At 37.9% G+C, this 18,527-nt stretch overlaps 1 protein-coding gene across 1 annotated transcript in view; it reads right to left on the bottom strand.

Annotated features, from left to right (window-relative positions):
* Nucleotides 1-15,109, bottom strand: part of LOC140151730 (uncharacterized) — a 75,458-nt gene extending 60,349 nt beyond the window's left edge. Inside the window, exons 1-7 of the mRNA XM_072174068.1 lie at nucleotides 14,997-15,109; nucleotides 14,301-14,454; nucleotides 10,250-10,418; nucleotides 9,405-9,619; nucleotides 8,257-8,485; nucleotides 7,490-7,625; nucleotides 6,533-6,708 (exon numbers count right to left, since the gene is read on the bottom strand). Of these exons, the coding sequence (XP_072030169.1) occupies nucleotides 6,533-6,708; nucleotides 7,490-7,625; nucleotides 8,257-8,485; nucleotides 9,405-9,619; nucleotides 10,250-10,418; nucleotides 14,301-14,454; nucleotides 14,997-15,109 (1,192 nt within the window). The remainder of the gene's footprint in view (nucleotides 1-6,532; nucleotides 6,709-7,489; nucleotides 7,626-8,256; nucleotides 8,486-9,404; nucleotides 9,620-10,249; nucleotides 10,419-14,300; nucleotides 14,455-14,996) is intronic.
* Nucleotides 15,110-18,527: the final 3,418 nt, after the last annotated feature.

Raw genomic sequence — 18,527 nt, 5'->3', positions numbered from 1 at the left:
TGTAGCCACCTCCCATGTCCCATAATTCAATGTAATGCCCTACAACTGCATGTATGCTAAAGATTTACTTACTAATCTCAGTGTAGTCACCTCCCATGTCCTATAATTCAATGAAATGCCCTACAACTGCATGTATGCTAAAGATTTACTTACTAAGCTCAGTGTAGCCACCTCCCATGTCCCATAATTCAATGAAATGCCCTACAACTGCATGTATGCTAAAGATTTACTTACTAATCTCAGTGTAGCCACCTCCTCCCATGTCCCATAATTCAATGAAATGCCCTACAACTGCATGTATGCTAAAGATTAACTTACTAAACTCAGTGTAGCCACCTCCCATGTCCCATAATTCAATGTAATGCCCTACACCTGCATGTATGCTAAAGATTTACTTACTAATCTCAGTGTAGCCACCTCCTCCCATGTCCCATAATTCAATGAAATGCCCTACAACTGCATGTATGCTAAAGATTAACTTACTAATCTCAGTGTAGTCACCTCCCATGTCCCATAATTCAATGAAATGCCCTACAACTGCATGTATGCTAAAGATTTACTTACTAAGCTCAGTGTAGCCACCTCCCATGTCCCATAATTCAATGAAATGCCCTACAACTGCATGTATGCTAAAGATTTACTTACTAAGCTCAGTGTAGCCACCTCCCATATCCCATAATTCAATGAAATGCCCTACAACTGCATGTATGCTAAAGATTTACTTACTAAGCTCAGTGTAGTCACCTCCCATGTCCCATAATTCAATGAAATGCCATACAACTGCATGTATGCTAAAGATTAACTTACTAATCTCAGTGTAGCCACCTCCCATGTCCCATAATTCAATGTAATGCCCTACAACTGCATGTATGCTAAAGATTTACTTACTAAGCTCAGTGTAGCCACCTCCCATATCCCATAATTCAATGAAATGCCCTACAACTGCATGTATGCTAAAGATTAACTTACTAAGCTCAGTGTAGTCACCTCCCATGTCCCATAATTCAATGAAATGCCATACAACTGCATGTATGCTAAAGATTAACTTACTAAGCTCAGTGTAGTCACCTCCCATGTCCCATAATTCAATGAAATGCCCTACAACTGCATGTATGCTAAAGATTTACTTACTAAGCTCAGTGTAGCCACCTCCCATGTCCCATAATTCAATGAAATGCCCTACAAATGCATGTATGCTAAAGATTTACTTACTAAGCTCAGTGTAGCCACCTCCCATGTCCCATAATTCAATGAAATGCCCTACAACTGCATGTATGCTAAAGATTTACTTACTAAGCTCAGTGTAGTCACCTCCCATGTCCCATAATTCAATGAAATGCCCTACAACTGCATGTATGCTAAAGATTTACTTACTAATCTCAGTGTAGCCACCTCCCATGTCCCATAATTCAATGAAATGCCCTACAACTGCATGTATGCTAAAGATTTACTTACTAAGCTCAGTGTAGCCACCTCCCATGTCCCATAATTCAATGTAATGCCCTACAACTGCATGTATGCTAAAGATTAACTTACTAAGCTCAGTGTAGCCACCTCCCATGTCCCATAATTCAATGAAATGCCCTACACCTGCATGTATGCTAAAGATTAACTTACTAATCTCAGTGTAGCCACCTCCCATATCCCATAATTCAATTAAATGCCCTACAACTGCATGTATGCTAAAGATTAACTTACTAAGCTCAGTGTAGCCACCTCCCATGTCCCATAATTCAATGAAATGCCCTACAACTGCATGTATGCTAAAGATTTACTTACTAATCTCAGTGTAGCCACCTCCCATATCCCATAATTCAATGAAATGCCCTACAACTGCATGTATGCTAAAGATTTACTTACTAATCTCAGTGTAGCCACCTCCCATGTCCCATAATTCAATAAAATGCCCTACAACTGCATGTATGCTAAAGATTAACTTACTAAGCTCAGTGTAGCCACCTCCCATGTCCCATAATTCAATGAAATGCCCTACACCTGCATGTATGCTAAAGATTTACTTACTAAGCTCAGTGAAGCCACCTCCCATATCCCATAATTCAATGAAATGCCCTACACCTACATGTATGCTAAAGATTTACTTACTAAGCTCAGTGTAGCCACCTCCCATGTCCCATAATTCAATGTAATGCCCTACAAATGCATGTATGCTAAAGATTTACTTACTAAGCTCAGTGTAGCCACCTCCCATGTCCCATAATTCAATGAAATGCCCTACAACTGCATGTATGCTAAAGATTTACTTACTAATCTCAGTGTAGCCACCTCCCATGTCCCATAATTCAATGAAATGTCCTACAAATGCATGTATGCTAAAGATTTACTTACTAATCTCAGTGTAGCCACCTCCCATGTCCCATAATTCAATGTAATGCCCTACAACTGCATGTATGCTAAAGATTTACTTACTAATCTCAGTGTAGTCACCTCCCATGTCCCATAATTCAATGAAATGCCCTACAACTGCATGTATGCTAAAGATTTACTTACTAATCTCAGTGTAGTCACCTCCCATGTCCCATAATTCAATGAAATGCCCTACAACTGCATGTATGCTAAAGATTTACTTACTAATCTCAGTGTAGTCACCTCCCATGTCCCATAATTCAATGAAATGCCCTACACCTGCATGTATGCTAAAGATTAACTTACTAAGCTCAGTGTAGCCACCTCCCATGTCCCATAATTCAATGAAATGCCCTACAACTGCATGTATGCTAAAGATTTACTTACTAAGCTCAGTGTAGTCACCTCCCATGTCCCATAATTCAATGAAATGCCCTACACCTGCATGTATGCTAAAGATTTACTTACTAAGCTCAGTGTAGCCACCTCCCATGTCCCATAATTCAATGAAATGCCCTACAACTGCATGTATGCTAAAGATTTACTTACTAATCTCAGTGTAGCCACCTCCCATGTCCCATAATTCAATGAAATGCCCTACAACTGCATGTATGCTAAAGATTTACTTACTAATCTCAGTGTAGCCACCTCCCATGTCCCATAATTCAATGAAATGCCCTACAACTGCATGTATGCTAAAGATTTACTTACTAATCTCAGTGTAGTCACCTCCCATGTCCCATAATTCAATGAAATGCCCTACACCTGCATGTATGCTAAAGATTAACTTACTAAGCTCAGTGTAGCCACCTCCCATGTCCCATAATTCAATGAAATGCCCTACAACTGCATGTATGCTAAAGATTTACTTACTAATCTCAGTGTAGCCACCTCCCATATCCCATAATTCAATGAAATGCCCTACAACTGCATGTATGCTAAAGATTAACTTACTAAGCTCAGTGTAGTCACCTCCCAAGTCCCATAATTCAATGAAATGCCCTACAACTGCATGTATGCTAAAGATTAACTTACTAATCTCAGTGTAGCCACCTCCCATGTCCCATAATTCAATGTAATGCCCTACAACTGCATGTATGCTACAGATTTACTTACTAATCTCAGTGTAGTCACCTCCCATGTCCCATAATTCAATGAAATGCCCTACACCTGCATGTATGCTAAAGATTAACTTACTAAGCTCAGTGTAGTCACCTCCCATGTCCCATAATTCAATGAAATGCCCTACACCTACATGTATGCTAAAGATTTACTTACTAAGCTCAGTGTAGCCACCTCCCATATCCCATAATTCAATGAAATGCCCTACAACTGCATGTATGCTAAAGATTTACTTACTAATCTCAGTGTAGCCACCTCCCATGTCCCATAATTCAATGAAATGCCCTATAACTGCATGTATGCTAAAGATTAACTTACTAAGCTCAGTGTAGCCACCTCCCATGTCCCATAATTCAATGAAATGCCCTACAACTGCATGTATGTTAAAGATTTACTTACTAATCTCAGTACAGTCACCTCCCATGTCCCATTATTCAATGAAATGCCCTACACCTACATGTATGTTAAAGATTTACTTACTAATCTCAGTGTAGTCACCTCCCATGTCCCATAATTCAATGAAATGCCCTACACCTACATGTATGCTAAAGATTAACTTACTAAGCTCAGTGTAGCCACCTCCCATGTCCCATAATTCAATGAAATGCCCTACAACTGCATGTATGCTAAAGATTAACTTACTAAGCTCAGTGTAGCCACCTCCCATGTCCCATAATTCAATGAAATGCCCTACAACTGCATGTATGCTAAAGATTTACTTACTAAGCTCAGTGAAGCCACCTCCCATGTCCCATAATTCAATGAAATGCCCTACAACTGCATGTATGCTAAAGATTTACTTACTAATCTCAGTGTAGCCACCTCCCATGTCCCATAATTCAATGTAATGCCCTACAACTGCATGTATGCTAAAGATTTACTTACTAATCTCAGTGTAGCCACCTCCCATATCCCATAATTCAATGAAATGCCCTACAACTGCATGTATGCTAAAGATTTACTTACTAAGTTCAGTGTAGCCACCTCCCATGTCCCATAATTCAATGTAATGCCCTACAACTGCATGTATGCTAAAGATTTACTTACTAATCTCAGTGTAGCCACCTCCCATGTCCCATAATTCAATGAAATGCCCTACAACTGCATGTATGCTAAAGATTTACTTACTAATCTCAGTGTAGCCACCTCCCATATCCCATAATTCAATGAAATGCCCTACAACTGCATGTATGCTAAAGATTTACTTACTAATCTCAGTGTAGTCACCTCCCATGTCCCATAATTCAATGTAATGCCCTACAACTGCATGTATGCTAAAGATTTACTTACTAAGCTCAGTGTAGCCACCTCCCATGTCCCATAATTCAATGTAATGCCCTACAACTGCATGTATGCTAAAGATTTACTTACTAATCTCAGTGTAGCCACCCCCTCCATGAAATGCCCTACACCTGCATGTATGCTAAAGATTTACTTACTAAGCTCAGTGTAGCCACCTCCCATGTCCCATAATTCAATGAAATGCCCTACAACTGCATGTATGCTAAAGATTTACTTACTAATCTCAGTGTAGCCACCTCCCATGTCCCATAATTCAATGAAATGCCCTACAACTGCATGTATGCTAAAGATTTACTTACTAATCTCAGTGTAGCTACCTCCCATGTCCCATAATTCAATGAAATGCCCTACAACTGCATGTATGCTAAAGATTTACTTACTAATCTCAGTGTAGCTACCTCCCATGTCCCATAATTCAATGAAATGCCCTACAACTGCATGTATGCTAAAGATTTACTTACTAATCTCAGTGTAGCTACCTCCCATGTCCCATAATTCAATGAAATGCCCTACAACTGCATGTATGCTAAAGATTTACTTACTAATCTCAGTGTAGCCACCTCCCATGTCCCATAATTCAATGAAATGCCCTACAACTGCATGTATGCTAAAGATTTACTTACTAATCTCAGTGTAGCCACCTCCCATGTCCCATAATTCAATGAAATGCCCTACAACTGCATGTATGCTAAAGATTTACTTACTAATCTCAGTGTAGCCACCTCCCATGTCCCATAATTCAATGAAATGCCCTACAACTGCATGTATGCTAAAGATTTACTTACTAATCTCAGTGTAGCTACCTCCCATGTCCCATAATTCAATGAAATGCCCTACAACTGCATGTATGCTAAAGATTTACTTACTAATCTCAGTGTAGCTACCTCCCATGTCCCATAATTCAATGAAATGCCCTACAACTGCATGTATGCTAAAGATTTACTTACTAATCTCAGTGTAGCTACCTCCCATGTCCCATAATTCAATGAAATGCCCTACAACTGCATGTATGCTAAAGATTTACTTACTAAGCTCAGTGTAGTCACCTCCCATGTCCCATAATTCAATGAAATGCCCTACAACTGCATGTATGCTAAAGATTTACTTACTAATCTCAGTGTAGCCACCTCCCATGTCCCATAATTCAATGAAATGCCCTACAACTGCATGTATGCTAAAGATTAACTTACTAAGCTCAGTGTAGCCACCTCCCATGTCCCATAATTCAATGAAATGCCCTACAACTGCATGTATGCTAAAGATTTACTTACTAATCTCAGTGTAGCCACCTCCCATGTCCCATAATTCAATGAAATGCCCTACAACTGCATGTATGCTAAAGATTTACTTACTAAGCTTAGTGTAGCCACCTCCCATGTCCCATAATTCAATGAAATGCCCTACAACTGCATGTATGCTAAAGATTTACTTACTAATCTCAGTGTAGCCACCTCCCATGTCCCATAATTCAATGAAATGCCCTACAACTGCATGTATGCTAAAGATTTACTTACTAAGCTTAGTGTAGCCACCTCCCATGTCCCATAATTCAATGAAATGCCCTACAACTGCATGTATGCTAAAGATTTACTTACTAATCTCAGTGTAGCCACCTCCCATGTCCCATAATTCAATGAAATGCCCTACAACTGCATGTATGCTAAAGATTTACTTACTAATCTCAGTGTAGCCACCCCCTCCATGAAATGCCCTACAACTGCATGTATGCTAAAGTTTTACTTACTAATCTCAGTGTAGCCACCTCCCATGTCCCATAATTCAATGTACATCTGTGAAGCAGCTGTTAGATGGAATTCATTGATGGTGATCTTGCTGTTTGTTGGTCTTGGACAATAATTAGTTGCATTTGGGCTCAAGTTGTCAAGGATGTATTCTACTGATCCATTCCTCCTTACACACCTGTAAGTAATACACACAAAAACTTGAGTAGAGAAGAATTGATGTCTTATGTATCCAAATTAAATTGGTTGAAGAAAGAGAGTCGCATGATTGCAATTAATTTCACATCGGTACTTGTTGTGGTTGGATACATGTAAGTTTAATCTCTGAACATGCATGGATTTTTTTCTCCTTAATGCATCAAAGTGTTATGGAGATCTTGAGCAGCTCTGTAAAATAGTAGAGTGCTGCACAACTCTCCAGAATAAGATATAAAGCATATAATGCACAGCACATGAGTAGTATCTTACTGGGCCCTCAACTCAACAAAGAAACTTCTTACACCATAATATAACTGGCATCAGAATTACATTGTATCAGTTGGACTGAGCAATCAGGCAAAAACATGAGTTTGCATGCACATGACAAAAGGCAGATTTAGGATTTGAAAGGTGAGCTGATTGTGCATGATTTTGACCATTTTTAGAGGAATCAGGCTCTGTGAGTACACATCGCTGTACCTGCTGATGGCAACACAACACTGATTTAACCTCAATGGCAGCCAAACTATGAGCCTATAAGAACCATTTTGATTGGTTAAAAATAGTGTTGTATCAAATATTGAGCCAATCAATGACATGATAAGAATAGCCAGTAGGGCTGAAGAGGAAAGTGTACAATTGCTACTAAAGATTAAAAAGCTCTATTTTGATTTGTTACTCAAATGGTTATATCATGTAAATAACCAATAAGGCATTATGTTAGAAAGGCAGTAGTGCCCCTGGGTTGATGTCTGACTGACCTATTGATGGATACATCTTCATATTTGACCAGCTCATTCTCATGAATCCAGTCTCTGTTTGGAGTCAAGATGTCAATCATCTCCTGCGGTATAAAATCATCTTTACTGACACCAAACACCAGCGCATCTACCAGACCTGAAGGGAACAAAGACAAGGTTTTATTTTTTACCATAAAATATTTGAAAAAGTAAAGATTTACTGTCAGAAGTAGCAGTGTCAGGATTTTTTTCAGGGGGGCATTGGGGGAAGTGAATTTCAGGGGGGGGGGGGGGCAAAATTACCACAAAAAGTGGAAATTTTCGTAATTTTGGATTTCAGGGGGGCAAGAGTTCTGACTGGGGGTCATTTGCCTCCATACCCCCGTGACACTGCCACTGACTGTGCACAAGAGTTTTGATTTAAAAGAGGATATGAATTAGACCCCGCCATTTGGAGCTCAATTTCATCACACTTACATGAATCAAATTGATTCTCATAACTCATTTGGCAAGAATCTAGCACTGAGAATTGACTATTGTAACAAATATTGTAAAAATTAAAAATTTCTTTGTGCTAAATGCTCTATATTACCAGACCAATAATCTGTATGCAAAGGTTGTTTACATCAGCAGCCATTTTGAATGCGGAGGTGAGTGACAAATTTTGACCGATATAGTTGAGATTAAAAAGCAATTATTTTTCCATTCAAATTTGCCTCCAAAATGAATCTCCCCTTTTGAAAAATTGCCTGGGTTTGAAATTTGGAAATCATCAATTTTCTGCTTACTTTGATTACTGAATTTAGATCTAGGAGGGAACATCCCTGGCCTAGCAACATGAATTGAGATGGCTCCTGGAGCTCTTTCTATGGTGTCACTGATAGATACAGGGAAGGATGGTCGTGTTCCTTGCACTTGTTTTTGTTCTATTAAGAAGAGACCATTTTGATCCGTCTTCCAGCCATATAAACCAATAGCTCCTACTGCTCCCATATATATATCTGATCGCCACAGAACCTGTAATGTAATAAACAAACAATGTGTTATCTCATTTTCAAAATTGAGGTATTGCCACAATTAACATCCCCGGTAACAAAAGGTGAACTTTTTATATCCCCTTTTTTTGTCAAGACATATCAAGGCATTAACAGGTGTTATCATTATAATAAAGTTATGACCCAGCTTTCATACCTGGCAGGTTTTAGGGGGTCTGTGACATATACTACATATCCCACAAATATGATTATGTCTGTTGAAAATTATTGTAAATTTACTTTAAAAAAACATCCCATCTCTGAACCAGTTTTGTGTGAATTGACACAAAGTTATACCAAAAAGTCTGAAAATGCACCACACACCCATGCCCACCTTTACACCAAGAACCCCCACAAGCTTTCATATTGCCTGCCAATTTTCTTATGTATCTCAATCTCCGACAAGTTTCAAATTTTCTTTGAAAATTGAAAAATTCAGAATTGTATATTTTCATGACCATATTTGGAATCAGCATGAAAAATACATTATAATGAGTACAAATAAGCCTAGTATTAGTTCAGTGGCTCTTGAGATAGCTCTTCATATTTTGAGAAAATATCTCAGAACTTTTTATATTGAAGCCTATGGCCCTCACCTAAAGCATTAATCTCCCACATAAGGTATATTGATTTCAAATGGAGTCACCCATTCAGGGAACCCCATTTGAAATTCACACTCCATATGTGGAAGAATAAGGCCATATCTTTCAAAGGAGGTGTATGGATTTCAACTGAAATAGCCCATTTAACCCTCTTCCCATCAAGTTGTGCTACCTTATGCTACCTCTTTGTGAAAACGTAAAACATTCTCTTCCTTTGACCAAAATTGTTTTGGTGAATGAGGAGTTTTGTCTCCTCTGAAAAAATCTGGTAATATGGAAATTTGACATCTAAGAACTTACGACTGAAAGCTTATCCAATGGGAAATATGGTGTGCCCTGACTGCTAATTTCTAGAAACTCTGCAGTACCATTCATTGAGGTGATTATATTGAGTTCATTGATGACAATAGGAGGTAATGGACATGCATTGTCATCACCTGGTGAAGGGTCTCCCTGTACATAGGCTAACTGTGTAGATGGCAGGTTGGAATGACAGCGTAGGATGCTGGGAAGAACTTAAGAAATGAAATGAAATGAAAAAAAGACAAGGATGATTACAAATGTTATTATTTTTGTTATGATGATATCGTTATGAACTCATGCAGATAGCTCAAGCTCAATCCATATTAGTCATTTGGTAAATTCATGTTATTCATGAATTATTTTTGAATTAGCAAACAAAGGGGGTATGGTTTTGAAATGGAATAGTCCATTTTGTGTGTGTTGTATAGGATGAACATAATTTCATCATGCATGTGTGCAATATATATCATAATCCAGTGGCTCCTTTATTTGAATGTACCGTAATAGTGATAAATATTATACAAATACTACATGGTTAGAGGGGAATTTTTCCCAAGGCACTGGCTATGGGCCTATCACCCGAACCTGAAGTGTGAGCCCATAACCCCGAGCCTGAAGGCTGAGGGGCCCATGATAGCCAGTACATCGGGAGAAATAGTTGGCCTACTTCTCCAATATAAACCATGTAGTATTTGTTTTATTACATCAAACTTAGGTTATGGGGATGAGGTTGTCATGTAGATAGGGGAAACTATCGCACGGTGATATTGGTCATGTTGTTTGTGATTGACCAATAAAGTGGCATGATTTGCTCATGAATATTTATGAGGTGTAATAATTACCATTGTCTTCCAACGGCTGCAATTCAATGGCACCTTGGTCGGGTGTAAGGTAGTAGAGGAGTCTTAAGAGAGAATTCAAGTTGCCAGGCAACCCAAACACAACAGCATCAAGTAAGCCTACTACTTTTCCATACGGTACTGAGAAATCAGGAAAGTCAGATGCATTGCCCTGAGAAAGGAAGAAATAAAATGATTCAAATTACAAACCAAAACACATTTCAGTTTTGTATATTTTTCTAAACTGTGTAAGAAAGCACATAATTTGATATACTAGCGGTCACCCGTCTTTCGCGGTCAGGGTCTTAACCCCGATTAATTTGTCCTTCAAAAGTTTCACTTTAACTATAGGTTCTCCATAAGAACACAGAATACATGCTAATGTTGATCAATTAATTGAATAAACAATAGATGTTAATTGAGTTTCTACTGTGTCATGTAATAGTTGCTTCTACTGTGTCATGTAATAGTTGAGACTACAGGCATAATATCCTCACACCGATGACAGGATAGAAGGCCTAATTAAGGCTATGTCAACATTAGTGTATTGTGTTAGCGTGAAAAGTTGTAGCATGCAGGTGCGCTGCCACTGCCTTTGCCCTGCCTTTGAAACTAATTAACATAATTTGACACCCTTAACGTAAACAAAAACAAAATTGGACGTTTTATTGGGGTGCGGACAACTTTACTCTACGTAACGCAAAAATCCGTTTTCCGAAATAATGTAAAACGTAGAAGTTTTTAGCCTTACCAATTCGCTAAACTCAGTAATTTATTATAGATAGATTACAACTTGGATGATGAGCTTTATTCTGTGATCATTTGCTAATTGTCATACACTAAGTATACACCCTAAACTGGACCCTTGTGACACATGCTGTATTGGTCTTTTTTTTTAAACCAAAAAATATCTGGAAAACAGCTAAATCAGGCAATAGCACAATTTGTTATTTCAAATATAATATATTATGGACAGTGTGTGTTTTAATTATTGTTTGTCTGACAGAATATGTGACACATTTCTACTGCACAGTAACAGAAAGCTTAATAACAACATATGGCATTTTGTTTGCTTGAAATTTGTATTATATTTTCTTTTCAACCTGTAATAAAATGGCGTTATTGTGATTTAATTGGGTGTGATAAGCAACCTGTGTATAGCATGAATGTCAGGTGGATCCAGGATTTTGTTCAAATTACTCAAAAGGCTCAAATTGATTGAAATAAACTGAGATCATGACAATGCATGACATTTCATGATTTGTTTAATTGCTTTGTGTTGTACTTGTAGTGTAATTGAATGTAGTATTCTTTATTGTTGATGTGTTGTTTTCAGTCAGACATTAGTGTGATACACATAAAATAGATACATTTCATTAGCTTTTGGTTAGGCCACTCAGTTAATAGTGGGAGTTAATATACTGAATAGAGCATCACAATGGAAGTTTAAATCCATTCATAACCAATTATAAATACCAATTCCAAGAACTTTTCATGTTGTTTAAGTAAAATTTGTTTGTGGCACCAGCGATCAGATATATTATAATTGTATTATGCATACACACTCATACATGATATTCACTCATCTGTTATGACATTTGCAGACTATATATTATTTGTAAATTACAAGTTTCCTGCCGAGGCAGAGATAATTAGCATGAAATATATGCCTTGCCAATTACGATCGATTTAATTGCTTGAACTGAAATGAAGAATTAATCATATTCACATTATTCCAAGGTAAACATTGCTGGTGTAAATCAGTTCTGATGAAATGGGCAATATCGGGAGTTAGGGAAAGAAGGTCTGATCTGTGCACAGTGTACAATGCAGAAATTGTCAAATTTATATCAATAAGATATTGATTTTGGATAAGGGTGCAATGCAAACGTCAAATGTCTATAGGTCAGCTACATGTATTGCAGATAGGACCTTTTGGCACTAATCAATCCAAAAGATTTCACTGTATATACACCAAGTGGAACATGATTGAAATTTTCCTTGGGAAGAAATGAACATACACAAAACAAAATATAAGCATATGGTGAAACAAAAATTATGCAACACTGAAAAGATTTTGAAAAAATAAAAAAAATACACATCATGGTTGTTAAACACATCACAAAAGAAAGTCCTCACTTATGTAACCTGTCAGTAAATAAATCTAAATCTACTCATATTTGTGACAATTTGATTGATATTGTCATGTGCAGCATCTTGTTAGCACCAATAGAATATACCACATTTGCCATCAAAAGCCCTAAATTGACAATGATTGCCAGTATTTTAAATTTGGTGCATTTTCATAAGTTCCCAATTTCGAGCTTTTGGTAGCAATGACAGTATCAAATTGGAGGTAACAAGATGCTGCACATGACCATCTCAATCAAATTGTCATAACACAAGCAGATTTAGATTGATGACGGATTACATAAGTGGGGACTTTATTTTTGTGTTGTTTATGGTTTTTATAAATATACAAAACTTTGTAAATACTGCGACACAGAAGTAGACAATACCAGAGAACACATCATGGTCACATCACTACCCAACCAAGATTCTCATCTGACCCTGACTTTGAATTTTGGAAAAATAATATGCCCATCAAATGACATAACAGTAAAACAGCATCAGCAGTCATTATACAAATACAACATGTTTTGAGGGGAAGTAGTCAAAACTACTGGTCCCGAGGTGTTGGATGATTTGACTACTTCTCGACGCGTCAGCGGAGGGAAGTAGTCAAATCATCCAACACAGAGGGACCAGTAGTTTCGATTACTTCCCCGAAATGAAACATGTTGTATTTGTTTTACTATACCTCATAAATATTTTCACTATCACGGCAAAATCGTAAACAAAAGTCAAAACACACACCAGTCAACGTGCCGGCCGGCATGGTAAATAAGCTTAATATTTTGCTTACCTGATTTTATTGCAGGATTTCTGTTCAATCAATATTTACATTTTGGCCTATATTATTCAGATTTTCTTTTTAACTTTCCATAAATAACATTTTGTTTCATAAAACGTCAAATTCGCGTGTTATTTAGAGGTTAATAACTGCGCATCGGTTATTTGGAGGGCATTGTGAAAAATCTAAACATTTTGCCTTTGGAACCGAGGAATATCCTGAGGCGCAGCCCCGAGGGATATTCCGAGGTCCAAAGCAAAATGTTTAGATTTTTCACAATGCCCGCCACATAACCGATGCAAAGTTATTAACCTCATTCATAACCGCTCACTTTGATCTTTTAAATTTACAAAATAACACAAAATTTTCTCAAAAGTTTGTAAAATAAACAATTTTACATCTTCCCTTTCCCCAAATCGATCAGGCTAAAACAAAACGACCAATAACAAAAGTGCGATATCAGAATCTGTGCAAATATGGTAGCGCCGCAATCCAAATACGGCAGCCAGCGCCACAAGCAGTTCGTTGGACGCACAATCGGCGCACGCAGAAGTCAATTGTGTGCGACATTGGAACAACTACGCATTTTGCGGTCAATTGTGAGATATTAATGACCTCGATTTGCGTTCGCGTTTCACAAATAATAAAATATGATTGGATCGCACGCATCGCGCTTATTAATGAGGTTATGAATATCCATCGGTAAATCTCGGCAAATAACTGCAGCCGGCGCCATTTTCACGATAAACACATCTGCAGAATCGCCATTGTGTAGCATAATGCTACGCCTGAAGGAACGGTGACGCTGGGGTTGAGACACCGTGTGGTAGTAGGGTGCGGAAGTTTTACTACTTCCCGCTGTCACGTAAATTGCACAGGCGCTGGGAAGTAGTCAAAATACCGTACTCGGGACGCTAGCGTTATTAACCAATAAGATGTCTGGATTACCTAATAAATATTTATGAGGTATAGTAACATGCTTTATCACCCTACAAAATTTGAATTGTGTTCAAGAAGTAGAATGGGTTATAAGGCTTATATGCATAGAGAACCAACCAAACATATTGGTACTATCCCTTTTTTTCATGAACAACATGCAATTAAACAATTAAATTCCTTGAGACAAGTACATGCACTTACCAAGTATAATGCCACACCACCTGCGCCGGATATCAATGGCTCATTGTCATCTGGTATTACTACATCTGGAGGTGGTCTGAGACCTGCTTTACCTATGAGAAGATAACCAGCTTCATCCGTAAGGTAGCCATTTAGACTGATGGTTCTGTAAGACCTGTGCAAATGAAGGTATTGATATATTGTTTAATGTCCTATCAGTATAGCGCTTCAGGATGTTGCTGTACTTATTCGGTTGCGACATCTATGCTTTTTCACAGTTGTGCTGCAAGCGTGCAGACAAACCACCCAAGTACACCGTATACGCTCTGTGCGATTAAATCTATGTCACTACAAAACTTTAGGCAAACCAATATATGGTGGTTTATTTGAAGAAATAACTAAGAAGCGAACTCCCTAAAGGGCCCATCTTCGTAGCCCACATTGGGACCACCAATATTATAGATTTCTGTGGCAGAGCCATGAATTTTACCCTCTTTTTGAGGATCTGTGCAGTAATCGCAAACAAATGTATCCTAAAAGTCATTCACCCCAGGCTGAAATGATATTATAAGCACTTGATTTTAGACCCATACATTTCATGATAATCTCGAAACAATCAATAAGAGCTTTCATGAAGTCAAGTTAGTTGGCAATTAGCGCCTGTACTAAAGTATGATTTCAGCTTAAGAATATGTAATGTTATAGCACATGTCTTACATTGTAAACTCATTGTACATCACTAGTATGATTCCATCCAGTTTGACCAGTCCAAAACCGTTGACGGACAACTCAATAAACTCGCCAACTTTATCTGGATAATCTGGATCCATCAATTTCACCTCGTTAATCCGTACTAACTGCCGATATGAATTCTCGCTGACGATAAGGAACGATTGCTCAACATACAATCCACATTGATGGCCCCTGGTGTTAGAGGTCCTTCCCCGAATGATGAGGAATCTAATCGTGTACAACACACACAGCGACTTATTGACATGTCCTCGTTGTTTTGACCTGTGACCTCATTCACACGGTGCTGGTAAGGTAACAGGGTATGTAACACTGATAAATCAGTCATGTTTGGGTTGGTGTAAACAATGGCATCAATTAAACGGTAGTCGCTAAGTGCCGCAAGATTTTTGAAGCGTTTTGGGGATGCAAGATGGAGTGCAATACCTTCTGGGTAAGGAAGAATTTGAGTTGATGGCAATGCAATGGGAAATATGGACATATCATAAAGTGGGTTTGGTTGAACGCCTATGACAAATAACCCTGCGGCATTTGTTCTGTAATTTGTCAGGTCAATTGCAAGGAATGATAAGTCTAGTTCCCAGTGGTAAAATGCCATTATGATTCCATCCAATCGCTGGTTGCCAATGCCGCCATCATACAGCTCAATGAACCAATCATCCAAACTTGTCGCATTCTGAAGATTGACCTCATTAAAGAAGATATTTGGAAGCTCACAATTATTTTGCTGCCAAGGACTTCTGGTTGTCACAACAAATGATTCAGGCATCAGTCCTTGCCAACCACGACAACGACTGAGTGATGTTGTAGTTGATTCATCTTGAAGAGGGCGTTTTCCTGGCACCAAAACCGTGACAAGATTATTACTCACAGTATCACCTGCATTGCCATACACTACTGCATCCAAAAGACCTGTTGTTGTTACATTGTTACCAAATGCCAATTGTACCTTCCGGATATCATACACTGCTACCGCATTGACCCCACTTAACCGCAGGTTGGGTATCTCTTGATTACGTTCACCTTGGTAACCACTTGATACAAGGAGATAATAACCAGATTCATTTGTAAACTGATTATCCAAGAGAACTGGACTGGTGTAGACAGTTCCATCAGTTCCTCCCAATAACACCACGGCTAGGCCATTCAAAGAAACATTTCCGATTCCTCCATCAAAAAGTTCCAGATATTGACTGTCTCCATCAGCATTGATGTCAAGTTCATTGATGACAACTGTTGGTGTATTTGGAAGAAGGCCTTTAGGAACATCTGGCAGACCTGGTGGTTGGTCTGTGTTAGTTTGTGCCAGATTAGATGGCATAAGAAAAGCAGATATGAAGATCATGATATTCAAGGATTGTAATCTATCCATGGTGGTTTCCTGCAAAATCAAACAAAACAAGAATACTTGGTAAATTATTACATAAACACCTCCAAACTAATTCCCACTTGTTTGAGTGTCCTAACTTGAGTAAAATTACTTAAAGCAAGTAAATTGATATGATCACAATAAAAAATATGTTAGCTGCAATATGCCACACTTTTGTAAAAAAGAAATCGAAATGGTGGAAAAACTAATAATTTTTTTAATCAAATTTGACGCAAATTGAAAGGTTACAAATTCAAACATATAACATGGTATGATATTGCATAGGCTAGGTTAACATGCTTGCCTTTATACCTCTAACTCTGTTTGTAATGTTTTTCATGCTGTTTTTGGATCTAGTCATTTCATTCCATTCATACACATATATAAAGATACAATTTTTATGGTTTATCTAATGTATGATAGAGTACGTATCTCGCAAATTCATAATGCATGCAATAATCGTCATTTGCAGACCTCTGAAATCGAGATTGATCTCCTGTTGCAGAGAGGTCCACGATTTAAATATAAAAGGTCATTGTGTATCCTTGTTTGTACTCTTTCTCTCACCACACACACATCTACTTGTAAAGACCTGCAAATGAGAACCTACTACTTTTACTTATCTAACATGAGGACCTTGCACACGCAAAGCTAAGCTCCAATCCAAACGACAGTCACACTTGACTCTTTACTAGAAAAAACTTTCAACTGCTGCAAGACTTATACTATGGAACATATTGCACAGTTTTCCAGTTCAGTGGTTTAGAGAAAGTAGTCAAATGACCATTCAAACACAGCTACACTCATCACAGGGCTGCTCACTATAGATGTCCTGCATCTTTATTGTAACTCTTTATTATATGGAACAACTGTAAAAAACGCACAAAAACTACAAAAGATACAAAACAGAGCTGCCAGACTTGTTTTCAAGGCAAACCGTATGGAACACACCACTCCTCTGCTGAAAGAGCTTCACTGGCTTCCAGTAAATGAGCGTATTACCTACAAACTACTCACATTCGCTTATAAAAGTAGACATGAAACAACACCACTGTACATACAAAATCTCCTAAAATCTCACACATTTTCTGATGGTATGTTCCTACGATCACATGCTGATGGTAGTCTGCTTGAATGTAAAAGAACTCACACAACATATGGGAATAATGCCTTCTGCAATTCTGTGCCAGCTCTCTGGAACAAACTACCTGTAAAACTTCGTACTTCACATAGTCTGGCCACTTTTAAATCTAATCTGAAAACCTATTTGTTTCCAAACCAAGTTTTTTATTTTAAATTAAGTTGTACATTTTACTGTAGCCTAAGATGTAGTGTAAGTTGTACTTTTAAGATCATTGTAAAGCGCTTTGTTCATACTTATGCTAAGGCGCTATATAAATTCCGTTTATTGTATTGTATTGTATTGTATTGTATTGCATGCTTTTATCGATATTCTCCAAACAAAGGATTTAAACCAGTGTCCTTCACCGTAATCATGGCGCAGTGCAGTCCATTCAATCAAATGTTGTCATCAACCTATTTGATCATAGTGCATTTGTTATGTGTGTGAGATGAACTGTCGCGCTAAATTGCAATCATGCTTTTGTGAATGCATTTGAGAAGTCCGCCATATTTACGGTATGATACATCTATGAAGCATTTCCACCCAAGGTCAGAACTACTAGAGCATTAGCTGCTATATATAAGAGGATGGTCTTACCAGGGACCATGTATGAAGGGACTGGAAACGGCTTCCATGCAAGTTGCTCGTCTACAAATTATACTCTGTTGAGCAAGCAAACATAATATTTTGATCAAAAGACCCTGGTACGAATCCCAGCAGTTACAACACGGCGTATGCTTTGTATTGCACAATGCGAAAGGAGCCTACATGTTTAATGACAGACTCTAGAAATGCCAAAATAAATCATCAAAGAACATTGTTTTAAAAATTATTTCTAACGGAAAGCGTACGGTGTACACAGTCCACAAAATATTTTAATTAGGTTGTTCTAGGATTCTACAAATCCAAAAATTATCAGATTTTTTCTCCAAAATCCTGCATAAATGATTCTCAATGCTACACACACATTATCCTTAAAAAATTATAGACATTTAGCACAATTTGA

This window comes from Amphiura filiformis, chromosome 5 (assembly GCF_039555335.1).
Source record: "Amphiura filiformis chromosome 5, Afil_fr2py, whole genome shotgun sequence".
In the NCBI taxonomy this organism is placed as follows: Eukaryota; Metazoa; Echinodermata; class Ophiuroidea; order Amphilepidida; family Amphiuridae; genus Amphiura; species Amphiura filiformis.
The sequence above is the reverse complement of the archived record's forward strand: the minus strand, read 5'-3'. Positions and strand labels throughout refer to the sequence as shown.